This window comes from Xyrauchen texanus, chromosome 17 (assembly GCF_025860055.1).
Source record: "Xyrauchen texanus isolate HMW12.3.18 chromosome 17, RBS_HiC_50CHRs, whole genome shotgun sequence".
Lineage (NCBI taxonomy): Eukaryota > Metazoa > Chordata > Actinopteri > Cypriniformes > Catostomidae > Xyrauchen > Xyrauchen texanus.
The window spans coordinates 3,425,003-3,448,118 of NC_068292.1; the positions used below are offsets into that span (position 1 = coordinate 3,425,003).

A 23,116-nucleotide genomic window follows, 5' to 3' on the forward strand; every position below is an offset into this window, starting at 1 on the left:
AGATCTTAATCCGTTCTTTCTGGCTTTTATGTCCTAAATGATGAGTTTTAAATAAAAGTTATTACTCACTGGATAGTTTAAAACCCTGAATGCTTTATTGAAAGTATGTATACATAACACCTCTCCTACATGACATTACATACTAGTACAATCACTAAGAATAATAACACACTGAACTGCAAAACAGATCTGTCAGAACTCAACTGCCCAGGGTGCTACCGTTACCCTGCTGGCTCATGGCGCAAGAAAGTCAATCTAAGACCTCAAATGAAACACAAATATTCAGAAGAAAAGGAAAGTTAGGTTGCATAAACCAGAAACACAACACCACAATTCTGTGATATCTTCATGGTTGAAGCGCATGTGTGAGGGCGTGTTTTCTGCATGCACCTGCTTTGTTATTTTTTTTCTTTGTGTGTCACCCCTCAGAAACAAAACAGGTTTTGCTGGTCTGAGTACGAATAGCCTGTACAGAGGAGTTTACCTGATGCAGGTGAGAAATGGTTAACATTTGTAAGGGAGGATGCATGGCAAGAAATGCACAAACATATGTATATATATATATATATATATATATATCTATAGATTCTTCATATATAAATGATGAACACAATTACAGAAGAAATCATAGTAGGCAAAGTTTCTTTCGCTCTGAATAATTAAATCATTATAGGGTACACCTGCATGTACTAATGCGTAATATGGTACGAAAGTATAAGAAAGTTTTATACAAATAGAAAAAAGCAGTTAAGAGGCCACTTGCCAAAACATCCGCTATATGATAATATAAGGGAAAAGAAGCAATAAAAGTGGGAAATTATAAATCAACCCCAAATAAAACAGGAAATCATAGGTGAAGTCATATACGTCTGAAAATGATTAAAAATAAATATAAAAAAACATCCAAGGAAATCCAAAAATGAGACCACCGAAAGGGGACAATATGGAATGAGAGGGAAATGAATATACTGGAACACAGACCAAACATGTACACAAGAATCACATTTGGGTTTCCATTCATTGTGTTGGTGTACTTAACAATACATTTTAGTTCTTATGTTCCAGCATCCCTCAAGCCATGTCCACACTAATCCGTTTACTAATGTCTTCATTTTCCAAACTTTGGGGGAATGGAGAACGTTTTCAAAACGTTCGTCTTTCGGTGGAGGAAATAGCTGTTCTAGTGTGGATGAAACGTGTAAACAATGCATATTTACTACTACCCACTTTGCTACGCTTATGTTGGAATGGAGAACATTTTCGAAACACTGTTTTCGATGGAGGAAAGCGCCATCCTAGAGTGGATGAGAGGTGTAAACGTAGCAAAACTGAAAATGAATTCACCATATTTTCTTTTAAAAAACGCACCGACTTTGCTATGTTTCCATAGGAATGGACATTTGCAAAACACTGTTTTAGAGTTGATGTGAGGTGTAAATGCAGCAAAAACTAAATTATCTGTATTTTCATTTGAAAACACATCGATTTCGCTACGTTTCTGCCTCTCAACCACACTAGACCTGCACTTTCCTCCACCTTTTTAAAATTGTTTTGTATGGAGAATGTTTTTCAGTAGAGGAAAGTCCCGTTCTACAGTGGACGAGAGGCAGAAACGTAGTGAAATCAATGTGTTTTCAAACTCAAAAGTATTAGGCATATTTTTATTCGAAAACATTTATGTCTCATCCTCACTAAAACAGGGATTTCCTCCACCAAAAAAAACAGCTGTTCGAAAACATTCACCATTCCCACACATTGGAAAACAATGACGTTAGAAAACTGAAAACAATGGAGTGGTGTAGATGAGGCCTCAGACCAAAAGCCTAGAAATTTACTTCAAATGACTTCAACTATGATACAAACACCTATTAGCCATTTACGAAAGCAAAGTATGTACGCTGAAGTCAATATTTACATGACATTAGTTTGTTGTTATCAGGATGTTTAGCATGCTGCTGCAAGTCTAAGCAAGCCTCACAGTCTCAAATATGTATCAGTTTATCTGTTGTAGGTTCATTTTCAACCTTGTTAACAAAACATATCTGTGAGTCGGCTCATCTTAAATATTTGAATAAGAAATGATGAATAATCCATCAACTCTTGCAAACATTCCCCTTCTCAAAACGACCACATTATAGATAATATAAGTACTGTAATTATGAATAGAGGGACAAAATTATGATTTGGGGTCTTGATTGGAATTCTCTAAACAAAAGATGATATCAAGCTGTTAAAAATGCCTGTAAATTCAGTCATTTAAAATTGTTGTAAGTCATGGAGGAAAACAAAATACTGTGTGTATATATATATATATATATCTATATATATCTGCTGGTGAAGACACTTACTTTCAAGCATATGTTGTCACAGAGGTGGCTAAAAGGGCACAAGAGTTCATGCTGAAAAATAAAGATATGATTTGTTCTCTATAGAACACCTCCATTACTGTGATAGTCTTTGAGACCGTGACACCGTTCCACCCCATTTTCTGGCCGGAGAAGTTGCGGTGCACACATGCCAGAAAAAGGAAATTTTTATGTGTTTGATTATTGTACAGAACAGAAACCGAGCCTGAGGCCTTGATTCGTTCACAATAATAAATTAAAGCCGTAATAAATAACGTTTTAAAAGACGTTTGTTTTTGTATGTGTGCGTGTAGTTTCAGGAGTCCACTAAGGATGCAGTGTAGAAAGGAGGAGGAGCTTACACCGAGATGGCCGTGTCCTCAGTGAGGGGTGTGGCATGACCGTTTGGTGCCACATGGGTTTGAAGTCAGGTGGTGAAGGGCAGCAGCCGGCTTCATTTTAATTCAAGTGAATCGACGTCTCTGGTGGCGAACGCTGCCACTCCATTGTGGGTTGGGGATGTGAAACCGCTAGAAAAGAATATCCATCTGCCGTTGTTTTTTACATCATGTTTTCATTCTTCATTCACAAAGTCTATAGTGTGTCTCACTGTAAATTTTCCAAAGTGGACATCTGCTCCAGTGTCAACATCAACTGTCCCCGCTGTAGCATTCTACATGAGAAGAGAAGCAGAGAGAATTTTACACAAGATTCCTTCCGCTCACTATACCGTGTCCTAATCAGGGGCGTTGTTTCAAGCAACAAACAATTTGTCTGTCCACACCGAATGCAAAACTGCTGTGTGACACCACACAATCCTGGCCAATCTCAGAAGATATTTTGGTTTAATGCACACTGAGGAACAGGGGCTACCTAGCACAACGCCACAGAAATGGACGCTCAACAAAATGTCCAGTCGCTCATTACAGGTGGTTAGGTCAAAAACTCTTCATGATTTATGAGGAAGAGATGCTTTTATCACTTGTCGATTTACTGTCATGCCAAGCCAGCAGTACACAGCGGTGTTACTGGTAGGGATGTCAATAATTCATTTGAAATATAATTGTAATAGTTGAAATCAGGGATTAAAACCAAAAACAAACAGTCCCTTTCAATTGTTCTGGAGTGAAAACTTAACATTTTCAGAATTACACCACTTCCTGTTGCCTAAAAAAATTTGACTTCTCTCTGTTTTGTTAAACATGATAAGCAAGTGTTTTCATTCTGCTGCATGACACATTTCTTTACATTAAAGGAATAATCCAGGTTCAATTCATTTGTGGCATAATGTTGATTACCACAAAAAAATTTTCAGACACATCCCTCCGTTCCTTTTAAATAAAGCAAAAGTCGAGGTAACAGTGAGGCACTTACAATGGAAGTGAATGGGGGCCAATTTTTGGAAAGTTTAGGAGGCAGAAAAGTGAAGCTTATCATTTTATAAAAGCACTTACATTAATTCTTCTGTTAAAGCTCATGTATTATTTGAACTGTAAAGTTATTTAAATTGTAATTTTACAGTCATTTTAGGGTTTGTTGACATTACATCATCGCGGTAACAAAGTTGTAAAATTGGCTATACATTTAAACAGATGTGTTTAGTAAGTGATTTTATCATCCTAAAATCATGTTAACATGCATATCCTTTATGTCTTGTGGCTATACTTTTGAAACAGAGTATTTTAATGTTCAAAGATTGGCCCCCATTCATTTCCATTGTAAGTGCCTCACTGTTACCCAGATTTTTGCTTTTTATAAACAAAAGGGTGGGCAAGTCAAAATGACTTTTGTGGTGATCAACATTATGCCACAAATGATGCCGACTGAGCCTTACTTGTACTGAACCCGGAATATTCATTTAATGCACATTGTGGATTTAGCATTTTGTGACAACCTATTAATTGTCTCTTCAATTTATAAATGTGTGTCTATATAAACATCCCAGTGAGCCACACTTCAATCCCATTGGATGAATTTTAAGAGAAGGCTGGCAGAACAGATGTGCCTGAATTCTGAAGACAGCTAACACAATTTTAGAAAGTGTATTCATAAAAGTAATTGTCCACTAACATTTGGACATATACACTCACCTAAAGGATTATTAGGAACACCATACTAATACTGTGTTTGACCCCCTTTCGCCTTCAGAACTGCCTTAATTCTACGTGGCATTGATTCAACAAGGTGCTGAAAGCATTCTTTAGAAATGTTGGCCCATATTGATAGGATAGCATCTTGCAGTTGATGGAGATTTGTGGGATGCACATCCAGGGCACGAAGCTCCCGTTCCACCACATCCCAAAGATGCTCTATTGGGTTGAGATCTGGTGACTGTGGGGGCCATTTTAGTACAGTGAACTCATTGTCATGTTCAAGAAACCAATTTGAAATGATTCGAGCTTTGTGACATGGTGCATTATCCTGCTGGAAGTAGCCATCAGAGGATGGGTACATGGTGGCCAAAAAGGGATGGACATGGTCAGAAACAATGCTCAGGTAGGCCGTGGCATTTAAACGATGCCCAATTGGCACTAAGGGGCCTAAAGTGTGCCAAGAAAACATCCCCCACACCATTACACCACCACCAGCAGCCTGCACAGTGGTAACAAGGCATGATGGATCCATGTTCTCATTCTGTTTACGCCAAATTCTGACTCTAGTCTGAATGTCGCAACAGAAATCGAGACTCATCAGACCAGGCAACATTTTTCCAGTCTTCAACTGTCCAATTTTGGTGAGCTCTTGCAAATTGTAGCCTCTTTTTCCTATTTGTAGTGGAGATGAGTTGTACCCGGTGGGGTCTTCTGCTGTTGTAGCCCATTCGCCTCAAGGTTGTGCGTGTTGTGGCTTCACAAATGCTTTGCTGCATACCTCGGTTGTAACGAGTGGTTATTTCAGGCAAAGTTGATCTTCTATCAGCTTGAATCAGTCGGCCCATTCTCCTCTGACCTCTAGCATCAACAAGGCATTTTCGCCCACAGGACTGCCGCATACTGGAAGTTTTTCCCTTTTCACACCATTCTTTGTAAACCCTAGAAATGGTTGTGCGTGAAAATCCCAGTAACTGAGCAGATTGTGAAATACTCAGACCGGCCCGTCTGGCACCAACAACCATGCCACGCTCACAATTGCTTAAATCACCTTTCTTTCCCATTCTGACATTCAGTTTGGAGTTCAGGAGATTGTCTTGACCAGGACCACACCCCTAAATGCATTGAAGCAACTGCCATGTGATTGGTTGATTAGATAATTGCATTAATGAGAAATTGAACAGGTGTTCCTAATAATCCTTTAGGTGAGTGTATACTGCATAAACACTTTGATGCTTTTAATAAAAAATCAAGGTTTTTGTACAACTCTGGTTTATTTCAATTTGAAAAAATAAATCTACTTTTAACGTGTTTTTAAATGTAATTTGATTTCATATTTTAAATGTAAAAGGTACTCAAAAAATGTCAAGTGCTAGACTGAGTAGACTTGCGTTAGACTCGCTTTATGAGTGCAGTCCATTTGTCATTTAAACTTTAACCTACCGTTTTACTGATGTAAACTGGGGAGTTAACTCATGGTTACTTGATCCTCCTCTGTCATCTCCTGGTTGCGGTCAGCCCTAAGGTGTTATAACATCGGGGAAGTTGTTATTGTATGCCAATTATGTCACAAATTTGGCGTTTTACTTGATTATCTGTTTACTTGATATACTGATGGCTGACGGACTAAAAGAGTAACGTCAATTAGTCAAGAAATGATAACCGTTTACCTGCAGTCACTTTAAAATCTGTATTTTGAATTAGTGCTGTAAAGGCTTCTCTGAAATGAAGTTTGGTTATTGAGGAAACAAACACAGTCCAAACATGTCACGCCCCTGAACGGAGTCTATTACCAGCTTTGGAGTAAAAAATGTAAGAATCAATTTGTTTTTTTAAATCAACTCCTAGCCCTAGAATCCATGTCAACTACTTAAATGTTGATATCGTGACGCCCTACTTGCTATGTGTACCAGTCACCTTCTCATTTACACATTGCATCCTCTATTATGAAAAGCATATAAGTAATGATTTCAATGGCTTTATGTAACACAAAAATGACATCAAAAATAGAGAGCAATTTCATTCCAAAGAGAAATTTCTTACCATTTAGCCCCTCGGTCTCCTGCGAGTCCAGAAAGGGGGCGGGACCCCAGACCCGTACAGTGCCATCGTCTGAGGCGCTGGCCATCATGCCCCGCAGCACTGGGTTCCAGCTCACGCAGTTTACAGTGCGCGTGTGACCCGTCAGCTCGGCAATGGGCAGCTCGCTGCGCTTGTGCCAGATGTAAACTTTGTGATCTTCAGAAAACAAACAGGTCACAAAAACTCTGTCAGAATGTGCTCCATCCAATATTAGGGTTACTCTTTAATGTGGGGTACTTTAGACCAGAGGTTTTCAAACTGGGGTTTGGGGAACCACAGGGGGCCTCAAGGGGACGCTAGGGGGGACGCGTAAAACGTTTCAGGAAAAAAGTAGAAAAACAAATCATAAATAATAAATACGTTTTTTAGCATTTCATTCCGAAACCATGGGATTAATCACAATTATTTTATTTCATTGACTCTGTTTTTATTTCTTATGGTTTTTAAAAAAATTTGTATATATATATATAAAACATTTCTTATTTGTGAGATATAAGGGTTGATATGTTTTAAGTGCATGTCTAGTGAAATCAAGGACTTCTAGGTTGAAAGTTCTACCTGTCAATCAACCGCTGTGCTAATAAGATTTTTAAGCTTTGTTACGTGCGGCTTTAAAGCGCATTCACATGGACGAGACCTCACGAATATTCTTCAGCATGTCTGCTATCAACATGCAATGACACAGATGAGAAGGATGAGCATACTGTACATCTACAGCTGAATAATACAGGTAGAATACTCCACTAAAATAACTCTGAACTAAACGTCATGTTTGCGCTTAAATTAAATCCAAGCATAACTGACAGTGCCCGAATTTTGCGCACTTTCTTTTTAAAGTTGTTAATTTGTGTGCTTTATTATCATGCAGTAACATCAACACACTGTCATTATGATTGATGTATGCAGTCATGAAATCACACGGTCTCCCTTCCAAATCTGAATCTGTCAAAAATTTGAAAGCATTTGTAATAATTATCCATATTTTATTTTTTATTTTTTAATCGGCAGATGATTTTTCAGCTAATGCAGCTCCTGGACAAACCAGTCTTTTTTATTTCTAAATCACAAGCTACGAGGAATGAAATTAATGTCCTCCTCTGGCTTTATGTCTTATAATGATAAATAGTGCAATAATTCATGCGATGGCTCTGGAATTCACCAGGTCGTAAAGTCATGTCGTGTACGATTGCACCTGTGCCATTTTCAGATAAACTGACTCGTAACATGTACAGGGGCTCATGACCTCCCGAGGTGTCAGAACTCACACCGTGTACACCCGGCTTTAGACAGATGGTTTGTAGAAGTGCACTTCTCTTGGTGAGGAGATTTATTAGAATACTGAAATGGACATTTGAAAATAAATAAATAAAAAACATATTGATTGCATTTTCAAATGAGGCTAACTATTTGTCAATTAAAAGTCCTGTAATTGTTAAGCAACAACTATAGATTTCATTATATTATTTTCATTTTTGTGTCATTTAATACAAATTTAATTACAATTCTTATTTGTAAGTAAGAAAAGCTAGCCAAGTTTCTTCTGACTAGCCCTCGCGCAGTCTTCCCGTGATATCCGCGCGTGTGGTTCGCGTAGCCTGTAACAGGCATTTACAGAGACAGCCAAAGCAGTGGGGATCTTTTACCAAAATATTAAAATGTTTTACAGAGTTTAACAATGTATTATTATATGTATTATATTAGTGTTAATTACAAAGCAGGAACAAATTTAATGTGTATTCTGCTGTGTTGGAGTTTGACTACTTGAAATTTTTATAACAGAAATTGCTAAAACTTTGTTTCATCCCTGTTAAAAAATGTATTACATGTCCTAGAAGAAAGATCTTGATCAACCTTCAAGTGAGTTTTTCACATTGTGTCTGATGGCAATGACATTTTTTGAATTAGCCTTGGTCTTGCACAACAAGCTAGCTAGCAATTTATTAACTTTTTTTAATGATTCTTATTATATACAATTACTTCAGAGGGGAAGTTAGAGTCTGGGTGGGGAATAAACCCAAAATAGAAAGATTCTGGCACAACCACTTGGAAATGAGGAAAAAGTATTTAACATTACATCACATTAGCAAAGTTCAAAGCTAATATAATCTATCCTTTATATCTAAAATGATTGCTTTTCTTCTTTAAAATAATTCTAGGGGACAGAGAAGAGCCACTAATTAAAAAATCTGCATATACTGAGATTTACACGTTCTTACCTTCACTGCCACTGGCAATAAAGTCTTCGTTATAGCCGCCGAAGCAAGAGTGGATGGTATAGAAGCCCTGAGTCACACCCTGGTACTTCCTGACTAAAACCCGGTCCTGAAGGTCCCACAGATGAACTCCCTAAACACACCCAGAGAGAATCATGAAGTTTTAAGGATATTAAGAATTTATTTTTAAAATAAAGAAAACGATTTTAGCAATGTGGGAAATGAGTGCCGCTTGTCCATACAAAAGTCACCAGCATGATGCTAGGGCGTTGTGGGTGGTTGCCATGATGTTGCTATGCAGTTGTTAAAGTGTTTGGAGTGTTTTTAGTGTTCTGGCCCAAGTCAAAAGGGCCAACCCTCAAGTCTCCATGATGTTTTCGATTAATATGGCTGAGGTCCTTCAATGTGAGTTGATGGGATTTTTTTGCCATTTTATCATCTGCCAGGTGAAACTCATCAGTCAAATGTCTTAAAATAGCCAATATATGCTTACTTGTGACTGCCCATCAGAATAATTGTTAATACTGTGCCAAGTTTTGACGTTTCACAGCAACGATAAACTAAACTCCAGTTTGTGTGGTACCAAGCAAACGTCCCTTAATAAGTTTCTCCTTGTCTTGACGTGTTTGGGACAGGTTCTGCTCGTACTTTTGCATTACTCCATCACGTGTAAACAACGTAAAGCAGTTCTGCCACTGATAGCTGCACATATATCTACGGCGATGCAAAATGCACACTGACAAATTTCCACGGTTACTTGGTACAAACCATCACACCATCCAGCACTGACGGATACTCACCTGAGTTGCAACATTTAACAGAGCTAATCTTCCATTCTTTGACACGGTGAAGGACATTACGGGGTGGTCCTCTTGAACACTGTAAAACATGAACACCAAACATCAACACATCCTCATAACTCATACAAACACTTACAGAGTGACCAGTCCAGTCAAACAGGATGTGAAAGTGATAGAAGCGGTTAACATACATGTTCCTGTCAGTCAGATCTTCAAAGTTGTATCCACGGATCCGCTGGTGTGTATCAGAGGCGAGGACTGTTCTGCCGTCGCTCAAACACCACAGGCACTGCACACGCACACCCTCCCACGAGTCCAGAAGATTTCCATCCAGATCCTGATAAACAACATGTTCATTATTAATTGTCACTGATGAAGAGCATTAGACAGTCCTATGAAAAAAATTAACCAGACTCCTGGTAACTGCAAGTGGGTGTTTCTTCAACAATAGGCACTTTTGGCCCTGTGGACTTACAGAATATAAGCTCTCTTAAAACACACTCTCAATAGTTTTATTCATCTACTATGTTCAACAGTTTATGTACATGCATCATTTTTGTCTTTTACCAACATTGTATAGTGAAAAATAGGGAGATTTGTTTTTATGCGGGTGGGGGTACATGGAACGGCAGTCGGCGAAGCTTCTGTTTTATTCTTTTTGAACATTTATATTGAACCTTCTGCTTTTCAATAAAAAAATCCAATATGTGGACTTTTCAGATGGTCCCGCACCACACCCTCCACAATATTAGCACATTTCAGTACAATGTGTAGACTTTTCAGATGACCCCTTACACACCGTATGAAAAATTTCCAACTTATATCATTGTTAAATTAATGATCTGGAACGATTCCGCCATGACACATCAGCTTACGGGACAAATCTCGTCCCATATTGATTCAATACAGGGCGCATCATTTCATATTTAAATATGAGACGATCCCGTATACTACAGGCAACCCTACCTGGAGGTTTAAAATACATTCTCATGAGAAAAGTGTGGATGCAGAAAATTGTGCGTTTATTGGAAGAAATTGTAAATCTGGAGTACAGCGGGAGTAGGGGTGGAAAAACATGAGGAAACCCATTAAAATCGGGAGAAATGGCAGGTATGCATCATGGGCAAATGCCATTTCCACTGGTGGAAATGTCAGGGATGGTAATAACATTTTAATAGTTTTTTAGAGTAAAACAGACAATTCCTTTGTCTTGGTAAAGCTAATTTCATAGCTAGCATGTTATGCATCCTAAATACACACATTTAAATCACATTTTCCACACAATTTGCATAATTTGACAAAATTAATGTTTGACTCAAAATGACTCATATTTCATCTCAAACATGCTCTTCTTTGACGCGGTTAACTAGTGACCTAGTATACTAATGTCTGAAAAAAGTTTATTAGAACAAAATGGCTATTTGTGGTAGAAATGATGCCACAACCGAGGGATAGAAATATGTAAAAATGTATATAAATAATTTTAAAATACATTTTAAAATAGTTTGGATTGTCATCATTTGAAAAATGAAATAATATATTCATGATTAATTTTCATATTTTGAAAAGGTCCTTAAACCAAACTTCCTTGGTTACGGGTTGAATTTACATTTCGGAGGAGGAGGAATAATGGCAAATTCGCCTGATTTGCTGAGGTGATCACTAATTAATACAACGCTTCAAACGCCTCTGAAGTTTATTTATATTTTTAATGCAGATATCTAGGGATGAACAAGTGTTTTTTCCCTTTTTATTTAGTGTATTGTGATGCAAAATATTGTTCACTTAATGTAACTCGTTTTTCAACAGCTACAGCCGTGGCCAAAAGTATTGGCAGTGACGTAAATTTTGTGTTTCGCAAAGTTTTCTGCTTCAGTTGTTGTGGTGTTGATTCACATTGTTTCTATATTATTGTGCAGAGTGATCAGATGCATTTTAAATAATTGCAAAAAGCTTCATTGGCCAAAATAATTTACTTTATCACAAAAACCCAAATTTCACAGTTTTTTGCCCTGGCACAAAATGACCAGCTGACATAATTTCACTAATCATATCAGCAGCTCCTGGGAAAGTGTGAACGAGTACTAGTCAGGTGAAATCACTCTATCATTCTGATTGGATTATAAGAGCAGACTGATTGCTATAAAAGGAGGGAAGAAGTGCTTCCAATCATTGTGTTCTTGTTAGCAATGTTTACCTCTAAAGAAAGACGAGCAGCCATCATCGATTTGCATTAAAATGGCCTCACATGCAAGGAAATTGCAGCAAAGAATATTGCACCTGAAAGAACCATTTACATCAAGAACTTCAAGGAGAGAGGTTCAACTGCAGTGAAGAAGGCTTCAGGACATCCCAAAGTATCCAGTAAGTGACAGGACCGTCTCCTCCTGAGGAGTCAGCTATGGAATCGTGTCACCACCAGTGCAGAGCTTGCTCAATATTGGCAGCAGGTTGGTGTGGGTGAATCTGCACGCACAGTGAGGCAAAGACTTTTGGACAATGGCCTGTTGTTAAGAAGGATCAAGGACAAACTGAAATTCTGCAGGAAGTACAAGGATTGGACAGCAGAAGACTGGTGCAAAGTAATTTTCTCTGATGAAGCCCCCTTCCGACTGTTTGGGACATCTGGAAAATCGATAGTCCGGAGAAGAAAAGGTGAACACTACCATGAGTCCTGTGTCGTGCCAACAGTGAAGCATCCTGAGACGATCCATGTGTGGGGTTGCTTTTCATCCAAGGGAGTGGGCTCTCTCACATTTCTGCCCAAAAACACTGCCAAGATTAAAGAATGTATCAAAATGTCCTGCAAGAGTAATTTCTCCCAACGATCCATGAGCAATTTGGTGATGATCCGTGCATTTTCTAGCATGATGTAGCAACATGTCACAAGGCAAGATTAATTATGAAGTGGCTCGGAGATCATTACATTGTAATTTTGGAACCGTGGCCAGGCAACTCCTGGATCTTAATCCCATAGAGAACCTGTTGTCAATCCTCAAAAGGCGAGTGGACAAACAGAAGCCCACAAATTGTGATCAACTCCGAGCACTAATAAGGCAAAAATGGATCGCCATCAGTCACGATTTGGCCCAGAAACTGATATCCAGCATGCCAGAGTGAATTGCAGAGGTTATGAAGAACAAGGGTCACAGTAAATATTGACTCTTTGCATATATTTAATGTTTTTGCAAATAAAAGCCTTTAAAACTCATGAAATGCTTATTGTTTTCCAGTATACCATAAAAACATGTTAAAAAATAATCTACAAAAACTGAAGCAGCAAACTTTACAAAATACAAAATTGATGTCACTGCCAAAACTTTTGGCCACGGATGTACATCATGTTGAGATCACTGTTCAATTTCACAGATTGTCGGCTCTGATCGAGCAGCATGGTTGGAAGAGGTGTGTGTTTGTGTCCGGTATGCAACAGCCACTTTTCACAATCCAATCAACAACCGATGGATAAAATCAAATCTCCGCCCTACATTTTTTTATTGTTCGATAAGTTTCACTCAGAAATACGTCACAATACGGAAGTAAAGTCAGTCAAAACTTCCATTTCATGCTGACTTTAAGATGAAAAGTCTTCTTCAGGCACCTTCATAAAATAAAAAATCAAAATAGTTAAGTTTTAACTAACATCAATAAAATGGAATTAGAGCTGTCAATCGTAATAAAAAAAAAATCTAAATAATTTATGTCCTGATTAATTAATCACGATCATTGCGATTGAGTACATTTTTTTAATCTAATTAATCGCACTGAATTAAAGCGTTAAATCGGCAGCCCTAATATATACTTACATAAACTATATATATATATATAAGTCAGAAGTTTACATACACTTAAGTTGAAGTCATTAAACCATTTTTTAACCACTCTACAGATTTAATATTAGCAACTATAGTTTTGGCAAGTAGTTTAGTACATCTATTTTGTGCATGACACAAGTACATTTTTCAACAATTGTTAACAGGCAGAATGTTTCACTTTTAATTGACTATATCACAATTCCTGTGGGTCAGAAGTTTATTTACACTATTTCAAGCCAATAGGCAATTAGGCAATTAGCTTCTGATTCTAATTTGAGTCAATTGAAGGTGTACCTATGGATGTATTTTAAAGTCTACCTTCAAACTCAGTGCCTCTTTGCTTGACATCATGGGTAATAAAAAGAAATCAGCCAAGACCTCAGAAAAAAAATTGTGGACCTTCACAAGTCTGGCTCATACTTGGGAGCAATTTAAAAATGCCTGAAGGTACCACGTTCATCTGTACAAACATTATTACACAAGTATAAACACTATGGTACCACACAGCCATCATACTGCTCAGGAAGGAGATGCATTCTGTCTCCTAGCGATGAACTTAGTTTGGTGCGAAAAGTGCAAATCAATCCTAGAACATTATGACCATCGTCATGTTTGGAGGAAAATGGGTGAGGCTTGCAAGCTGATGAACACCATCATGTTGTGGGGGTGCTTTGCTGCAGGAGGGACTGGTCCACTTCACAAAATAGATAATATCATAAGGAAGGAAAATTATGTGAATATATTGAAGCAACATCTCAAGACATCAGCCAGAAAGTGAAAGCTCAGTCGCAAATGGGTCTTCCAAATGTACAATGACCACAAGCATACCTCCAAAGTTGTGGCAAAATAGCTTAAGGACAACAAAGTCAAGGTACTGGAGTGGCCATCACAAAGCCCTGACCTCAATCCAATAGAAAACTTGTGCGCAGAACTGAAAAGCATGTGCAAGTAAGGAGGCCTACAAACCTGACTCAGTTACACCAGTTCTGTCTGGAGGAATGGGCCAAAATTCCAGCAACTTTTTGATTTTGAGAAGCTTGTGGAAAGTTACCTAAAACCTTTGACCCAAGTTAAACAATTTAAAGGCAATGCTACCAAATACTAACAAAGTGTATGTAAACTTCTGACTCACTGTGAATGTGATGAAATAATTAAAAGCTGAAATAAATCATTCTCTCTACTATTATCCTGACATTTCACATTCTTAAAATAAAATCGTGATCCTAACTGACATAAGACAAAGAACGTTTTCTATGATTAAATGTCAGGAATTGTAAATAAATGAGTTTAAATGTATCTGGCTAAGGTGTATGTAAATTCTGACTTCAAGTGTGTGTGATTATATATATATATATCTCAACAGTACTGTGCAAAAGTCTTATGCACAAAAGATGCTTCACAAAAACATTTGTCTTAAGATGGTTATTTATATTTTCAGCTTTAGTGTGTCAATAGGAAATATACAGTTTAGTCTCCCAAACATTTCTTTAGAAAACAGATTAGAATAGAAAAATAGGGAGCCCTGCAACACAAGGCATGGTCCCCACAAAGCCCCCCCAGAGTCAGTCTGGGATTTCAAGAAGAGACAGAAGCAACTGAGACACCCGAAACAGACAAAAGAACTGTGGTGAATTCTTCTAGGATCTTGGAACATCCTATCTGCCAACAACCAAGAAAAACAGTGCCCAGGTTTACCTAGGAGAATTGGTGCTGTTTTAAATACAAACGTGTTCACACCAAATATTAATTTAGCTTTTTTTATGTTTACTGGACTTTGTATGAAGTTAATTAATAAATGAAAACTATTTATGGCATTATTTTAAGACATCCTCACTATGTAACAATTTTCCCAATTCCTAAAACTTTTGAACAGTACTAATATATATATATATATATATATATATATATATATATATATATCTCAATAATAAATTATGTTTTGCTTAAAGAAAAGGAAGCTTATTTTAAGGACCTTAATTGAGATCTTTTGTATTATTTTCATGACAAATGTAGTCAACCTGAAACACCATTTGCAAACCAATTTGACTTCCATAATGACAAACAGTCAAACAAATATTAGGAATTAATTGAAATGTGAAAAGTGGCTGTGATATTTTTATTTGAAATTGCATGGGTAAATAAGGTACATTTTGATTTCCATGTTGACTTCAAGCACATCCCTCAGTTGTACCTAGTTGACGCAGATTTAAAAATAAAAATAATTGTCAAAAATTGTTTTGCAGACTGAATAATTTTCATTGCTGTATTACAGTAATGAGAAAAGAGACTCATTACCAATATGTAATGAGAATTTGGGATAATGAGAACTTTATTGTTGTCAAAATAATGTTACAATGCAAAAAACTCAAAGTGATCCTAAAAATAGGTCTGTTTTTCCTTAATTGTGATTTGTTATTTTGATGTTGGGGTGAAGACCTGTACATTTCTTTGTGTTATAACTAAGAACAGTGTAACTTTGTAACGGTCACTCACACACTGGTAGAACTGGCCTCTCTGCCCTCCGGTAACAAAACGCTTGCCGTCTGGGTTCCAGGCCACACTGGTCAGGCTGTCCTCATGAGACTGGCTCATTTTAGTTCTCAGCTCCCCTGTCTGGATTACCACAGTGGACATTTAAAGGGTTGAAAAACATATTTTTAAGATGTTAACTGATATGTGTATGAGTTGGACATGATGGAAGACAATGTCAGCATCTTTTATTTTAAATTCTAAGAGAACAAAATTGCCAATTTAATCAATATTTGTCTTCCAAGTTTGAAATAAATATGGAGTATATATACATTATATGCATGATAACATCAGCAGTGTCTTCATTTTTCATGACATTCTTACATTTTTTTTCATGTCATGCGTGATTGCAAAAAGCAATATGTCCATCCACACTGAACAACACGGTACACTCACAGACAATCAGAACTTATTTAATGCACAGGTATGAGGAGCTGGATTTTGGACCAATGAGAGTTCACAGTGGATGGGGATCAACCAAACTAAGCAATCAACCAAAATTTCATATAGCTTGTTGCGACTGGTTAGGAAAGAAACTCTGATTGACAAAGAGGGAGGAAGAGAAACCTTTTATTACACTGTGTCTGGTTTGGACACAGTGTGAGACTACACACAATGCCTTATCCTATGAGAATGAGCTGTCACATTCATGACACCATTTGACCTATTCTATACATAGGAGTGATCATTTGGATACATTGTAGCTAACAAAAGAGTGTGTGTCCATTAAGTCTACACACCCCTGTCAGAATGTATACAAATAGAGAAGATCATGTGTTTTTTTTTTATTTTATTTTATCTAATACTGTACCTACAGAATTGACATACCATATTTACATATAGACAAAATAATAAACATTTCTACAAATAATCCTGATCAGAAATTTAGATCCCATTGGTTCTTAATGTAGTGTGTTGCCTTCTTAAGCAACAATGAATGTTTGCACCTTTTGAATGAGTTGTGCATGAGTCCCTCAACTGACCCCAAGTGTGAAAAGCTTGATGTCTATATCATATAGCCACTGTTGATGATGCTAGGAAAACAAAGATTGTGCAGTACCTGTAGGATTTTTCTTAAGAACAGTAGACTGTTTTACTGCTTAGGGCAAAGCAGGAACTCATGCACAACTATCACAAAAGACACAAAAAGTTATTTATTAATCGGGGAAGCAACACACCATATTAACAGCCCGGTCATGCAAATTTGCTCTGTATAACATTAGAAAGATCAGACCCTTCCTATCCGAGCATGCTACACAACTCTGTGTCCACGCACTTGTTATATCCAGACTGGACTAATGCAATACTCTTCTGGCAGGTCTTTCTGCATGTACAGTTAAACCTCATGATTGGTCTTCAATGAGCCCAAGAGAGCGCAGGTCACGCCTCTCTTCATCGGACTGCACTGGTTGCCATTGCTTGCTTGCATCAAGTTCAAGGCAATGATGCTCACTTACAGAACAACCACTGGCTCCACACCCCCTATCGACACTCACTACTTCAGGTACACTATATGTGCCCTCCAGAAGTTACCAATCAGAGGGTGAACGGAGACACAAAATAATTTTCCTGGACCTTCACTTCAACTGTTCCTTGCTGGTGGAACAACCTGCCAAACCCAATCTGAGCAGCTGTTTCTCTAGCCACCTTCAAGAAACACCTGAAGACGCATCTCTTTCACAATACTTGACCATGCCTTCTAATGCAATAACTGTCTTCTTTGTTCTTTAAAAAAAATGATCTCACCTTCCTCTCGACTTGTGCTTCTCTGAGCAATTTGCAACTTTGTGTTACAGCACTTCTCTTATTGCTTCCTCCTAAGGATGCATTGCTTCTGTTGTATTCCTCATTTGTAAGTCACTTTGGCTGAAAATGTCTGCTTAAAGAAATATTACGGTTTCAATACAAGTTAAGATTCATCGACAGCATTTGTGGCATAATGTTGATTACCACAAAAAAGGATTTCCATTGTTCCCTTCTTTTCTCAAAAAACAAAAACAAAATAAATAATAGGAATATTCCTTTAATGAATAAATGTATTAAGATCCAAGGGGGTGCAAACTTTTGAACAGGATCATTTGCATAAATTCGGTTATTATTTTGTCTTGGAATATTTGTAAATATTTATTTTGTCAAATAGCTTCATCATGGCAGTAAAAAAATAGAAAACAAAATAAAAAATTTTTATGAGCTTTTATTTGGTAAATGATGAACATCTTGCCGATTCTGCAAGGGGGCTGCAGACTTACTGTGCGTTCACACCAGAAGCGGCAAGAGCATCAAAATTCGCTCTGGCTGCCCTGCCTTCAATGTTCAAGGACGCTCGTGGACGCTCTGACGTAGTTGAAATAGGCGGCAACGTTTGTTCAGAATGCTTTGTTTTGTGAACTATATTTAAAGGGGCCGCAATTTAAACATCCAGACATGTCGACCATTTACTTTTTGCCGACCTATCACAAGTAGCGTATATCCTCATGGTCTTTAAAATGTGAAAATAAGAAATCGATCGATGGCAGAAAGTAATTAAAATTATAGTTGTTTGTTATCAAAATAAAATACATTTGTAATAATAACTGTGGTCTTGGTTGTTTTATATCCCTGTAAGCAAACAGGGACAGATCATATATTACTGGGAAACCCGCCACAGCAATAATAATTTATTTTATCTTCGGAACGAATGTTTGGTGGGAACCAAAGTTTACACTGTTATGTTCTCTAGACTTCACTAGAGCGGAGCACATCTATATTCCAATAGGTTGCCGCCGAACCGCGTCACAGCTCATTACCATAATGTTGACTGCACTTGAACTTTCATCTGACGCCCACACCGCCCAAGACTCGCCGCGCCGCTTCTCGCCGTCGAGAGACGCTGGCTGTCATTGAAAATGAATGACTTCCGGTCGATTTAACGCTCTCGCTGCCTCTGGTGTGAACGCACGTTTATGCACTCAACTGTATTTCTGCATTATTCAGCATGGATTTACACCATTAAAGTGAAATACAACTTAAATATTTAATGAAAATATTTTTTTAGCAGCTTTTGAACGGCTGTGGCTCAGGTGGTAGAGCGGGTCGGCCACTAATCACAGGGTTGGTGGTTTGATTCCCGGCCCACACGACTCCACATGCCGAAGTGTACTTGGGGCAAGACACTGAACCCCAAGTTGCTCCCAATGGCAGGCTAGCACCTTGCATGGCAGCTCTGCCATCATTGGTGTATGAGTATGAGTGTAAATGGGTGAATGAATCACAGTGTAAAATTTGAATACCACTAAGGTTAAAAAGGAGCTATTTAAACCATTTACCAATTCATTTGTTATTGATCTCCCCTTTCTCCGTTAACTTTGGAAAAGCCCACTTTTAAGGCATTTTTTTATAAACTGTGGTGAGAATGAACCTGTGCTGAAACAGGAGGTTTCGTGACACTTGAAAAAGGAGAGAATGTGAGAGGCGACTCTAGGTCAGCGGTGTCTCACCTGAACATTCCAGAGCCAGAGCTCAGAGCAGTCGTCTGGGCCGCAGGCAATCAAATAAGTGTCGTCAGGGCTCCAGGCCAAATAGGAAACCCCATAGGCATGACCCTCCAGTGTCTTCAACTGCTTGAGCTGGTGAGTCTCCTGTCAAAACACCTCAAATCATTAAACTCTTTCATTATGACATTAAATGGAGAGTTGCTGTCGTCACTTACTACCCCCTCATGTAATTCCAAACCTTTATGACTTTCGACTGCGGAACAGCCCCAGTCATCATTCACTTTCATTACATGAGAAAGAGTGGCTATGATTTTCATATAAAATCCACCTTTTGTATTCCATGAGGGATAAAAAGAGCAAATCAGAGGATTGGAACATTTTGGTTTGGAACATTTTGGGTGAACTATTCCTTTAATTCTGTATTATTGTTTGATCATGCTGGGCCTTTTTTTAATTTTAAAAAAGTCACTCACAGGGTCGACCTGCCATAAAATGACTGTTGTGTCTTTGGATCCAGAGGCCAGTTTGGTGCCATCATTGGAGAATTTGCAGAACCAGACTTCATTGCAGTGCTCTGTCAAGATCTGTTGGGTGTAGCAGGGGAACTGTTTCCTGCAGATAACAGTGAACACACCTTAGACGAGTCAAAGCTTTAACAAGCACTTTTAACTGCCATAGACATAATGCTTTCGAATAATGCACACGTTACGGTTGGATTTATCCTACATCATTGTGACAAATACAGCCGCCCAAATAGTCTCTATAAATTTTTTACGTCTCTCGTAATATAGAGATTTCTTTTACAAAATGGATATTGGCCTACTTATAGATGACATATAAAAAATGGCACACTTCAACTTTAACACAGATCTCTCCACAAACCTGCTGCACACATGGTCTATGAGCAGAGACACTGAGTCCAGCCCACTGTCCAGTTTGGTGTTGTGGTACAGACAGCGATCTCTCTGCAGCTCCACTGCCTGACGCAAAAGAGTCTGAAGACGATGGGGCGGCAGCATCACAGATGGGGGCAGATATGCTGTGGCGAGATATGAGAGACCGAGAGAGAGAGAGATGGAGAGCATAGAGGTTGTGGAGTGTTAGACTCAGTTTCATCTGAATTCAGCCAACACAGGACATGAACTGAAATTCAAATCTTGGACTTGAGACTACGCAGGTCCTTCACGTTGTTTAGGTTACCCCCAGAATTCAATTAATCTCCTGCATTGGCTGAACTGAAATAGAACTGAACCGAACCCTAGCTGAAAAAATAATTACATGAAACTGTAACAAAAAAAAAAAAAAAGAAGGGATGAAGTGGAAGAGAAGTGTAGAGAATTCAGTAAAATGTGAATAATAATAATAACAGCAGTGCAGCACACACACACACATTCACACAAAAACATCTACAGTTGCTGGATCATTCCTGCTGTGCAGTACTGTATATACTAATGTCCTTTTCATATACAGTGGGGTCAAAAAGTATAAAGCCTCCTTTTCACTGCCTTTTGTGATCTATTTGCAAAGTAAATTATTATTTCTGATTTCTACATTCATATGCGTCCAATCTACCGGAGTAGCTGGCAGTTTAGGGTGGTCGCATACAGTCTGGTCACACAAGTTTAAATACTGCAACACATCTGAAGCTCAAAACGGATCTGAAAATTCAGCAGATGGTCGGAACTCCACACAGCTCCTGTGTTATTGGAAATTAATACCTTCCGGTAGCTCATGTGTCGGATACCGTGAAAAGGCGGCTTCAGACCACATTTATATTCTGCGATTCCAAAGCTAATTTAGTAACACTTCACAATAAGGTTCCATTTCTAAACATTAGTTAACAACATTAGTTAACATTAACTAATGACAAACAATAATGTTTCAGCACATTTTATTCATTGTATATGTTAATTTCAACACATACTGATATTTTCTTTTTTATTAAATGCTGTACACATTAACATTAGTTAATGCATTATAAACTAAATGAACTAACATTAACCAAGATATCAAAATGCTGTTAAAATATAGTTCATTGTTATTTCATGATACTTAATGCTAGGAATGCAATGATATCAACATTATAAAAACTATAGGCCAATACCGATATTTTGCCACTCACCGTTTTTGTAATCAGATCACTCTTTTACTGTACTTAAGAATTATGCTATTAAAATGTACTAAGCTTTTTTACTGTTTTAACAATAAATTATTTCCATTAAACATGGATGGGATCTGTTGAACATATGACAGGCCAAAATTTTAAAGAAAGCCACAATGAAAGATAAATAGAAGATAAAATGATAAAGGCTAAAAAAAAATAATTATATCATAGCATGATGATTGATGTGAAAATAGGTCATTTTGTACTATAAAGTGCCTTCTATATTCTGAAACATAGACTTTTAAAGGTTCAGTAATCGTGTAAGGCCTTGTTGCGATTTCAATCTTAATTCAGTCAGTAATGCAGCATTAATAGATATTATACCGATGTCTCAGAAGTCAAAGTCTGCAGGTTTCAAATCGTTTTAGATGGTTTCCCTCATCATGTACAGTAAGTGCCGCTTTCACACCGGTCATGTCAGTTTATGGTGATTTTTCCACATTAACGTGAGAATGAGAAAAAATTTAAATTACATGTTCTTAGGAGTGCCAACCCTACTACATATTGTAGATATTATTATTTCTATTAGGACTGTGCAATTAAATTTAAAGAGTTTTTAAAGAGAGTGTTACTAATTACTTATAAATAAACCACTGGTTGTTCATATAGATGTTTTCATGCTTATAACCGATATGCAGATTCATTTAATTTGGTCAACAATTTGCCGATAAACATCGACAGCCGATACATCCCTACTGAATGCATTAACTAATGTTAACAAATGGAACCTTATTGTAAAGCGTTAACACTAATTTTAACCTGGAAATAAACTACGTTTTAAACAATTGAAATGTTTAAAACAGAGAGAGTATTTTTTTACCATTCCCTCAGTGAAATCTTCTGGTGATGAAATATTTACCTCGGCCATTGATATTAAAATGCTTTTAAAGAATTCTATCTTGATCATTATAGTTCCATGTCTTCGTCTACTGATGAGGATATTATAAACTTTGTGGCACCATTAGAAATTCCTAAACTGACGACTGAGCAAAAAAATTCTGAGATAACCTTGGAGGAGCTTGGCGAGGTAATTAAGGCCTTGCCAGGCAAGGCTCCGGGGCCAGATGGTTGGCACTGAATATTTTAGATCTTATGCTACAGAACTGGCTCCACATTTGATAGAAGATTATACAGAACATTAAAGAATGGAAAACTTCCACCAACCATGACACAAGCCCGAATCAGTCCGATTCTTAAAATGGACAAAGATCCAAGTGAGTGTAAGAGTTACTGTCCAATTTCCCCGATCCAGCTAGCTAAATTTTGGCAAACCAATTGAGTAAATTTATGACATCTCTTATACATATAGATCAGTTGGGGTTTATTCAGGGATGTAGCTCTTCTGATAACATTAGGCATTTCATCAATATCATGGCGAATGATCAGACTCCGGTTGCTGCCATCTCACTTGATGCCGAAAAGGTGTTTGATAAGGTAGAATGGGATTATCTTTTTAAGATTTTGGAAATGTAAGGGTTCGACAATACTTTTATTGGATGGATTAAGTTATTTTATAGACAACCGATTAATTTCAGGTTTATTTTACTCTGGATAGGGGCACATAGCAGGGTTGCCCTCTTTCCCCATTATTGTTCTGTCTTACCC

General features: G+C 37.7%; 1 protein-coding gene across 2 annotated transcripts in view; it reads right to left on the minus strand.

Moving 5' to 3' along the window:
- Positions 1–89: 89 nt before the first annotated feature.
- The window catches only part of wdr26a (WD repeat domain 26a), a 50,811-nt gene continuing 27,784 nt past the window's right edge, over positions 90–23,116 (minus strand). The window contains exons 6-15 of one of the 2 annotated variants that reach the window (XR_007972321.1): positions 20,230–20,386; positions 19,821–19,959; positions 19,351–19,491; positions 15,839–15,958; positions 9,722–9,867; positions 9,531–9,609; positions 8,734–8,863; positions 6,479–6,673; positions 5,879–5,955; positions 90–3,018 (exon numbers count right to left, since the gene is read on the minus strand). Coding sequence is in view for 1 of the 2 variants with exons in the window: in XM_052146743.1 (XP_052002703.1) it covers positions 2,996–3,018; positions 6,479–6,673; positions 8,734–8,863; positions 9,531–9,609; positions 9,722–9,867; positions 15,839–15,958; positions 19,351–19,491; positions 19,821–19,959; positions 20,230–20,386 (1,130 nt within the window). In the remaining variant the exon portion in view is untranslated. The remainder of the gene's footprint in view (positions 3,019–5,878; positions 5,956–6,478; positions 6,674–8,733; positions 8,864–9,530; positions 9,610–9,721; positions 9,868–15,838; positions 15,959–19,350; positions 19,492–19,820; positions 19,960–20,229; positions 20,387–23,116) is intronic. The other variant, XM_052146743.1, reaches the window with a different exon arrangement.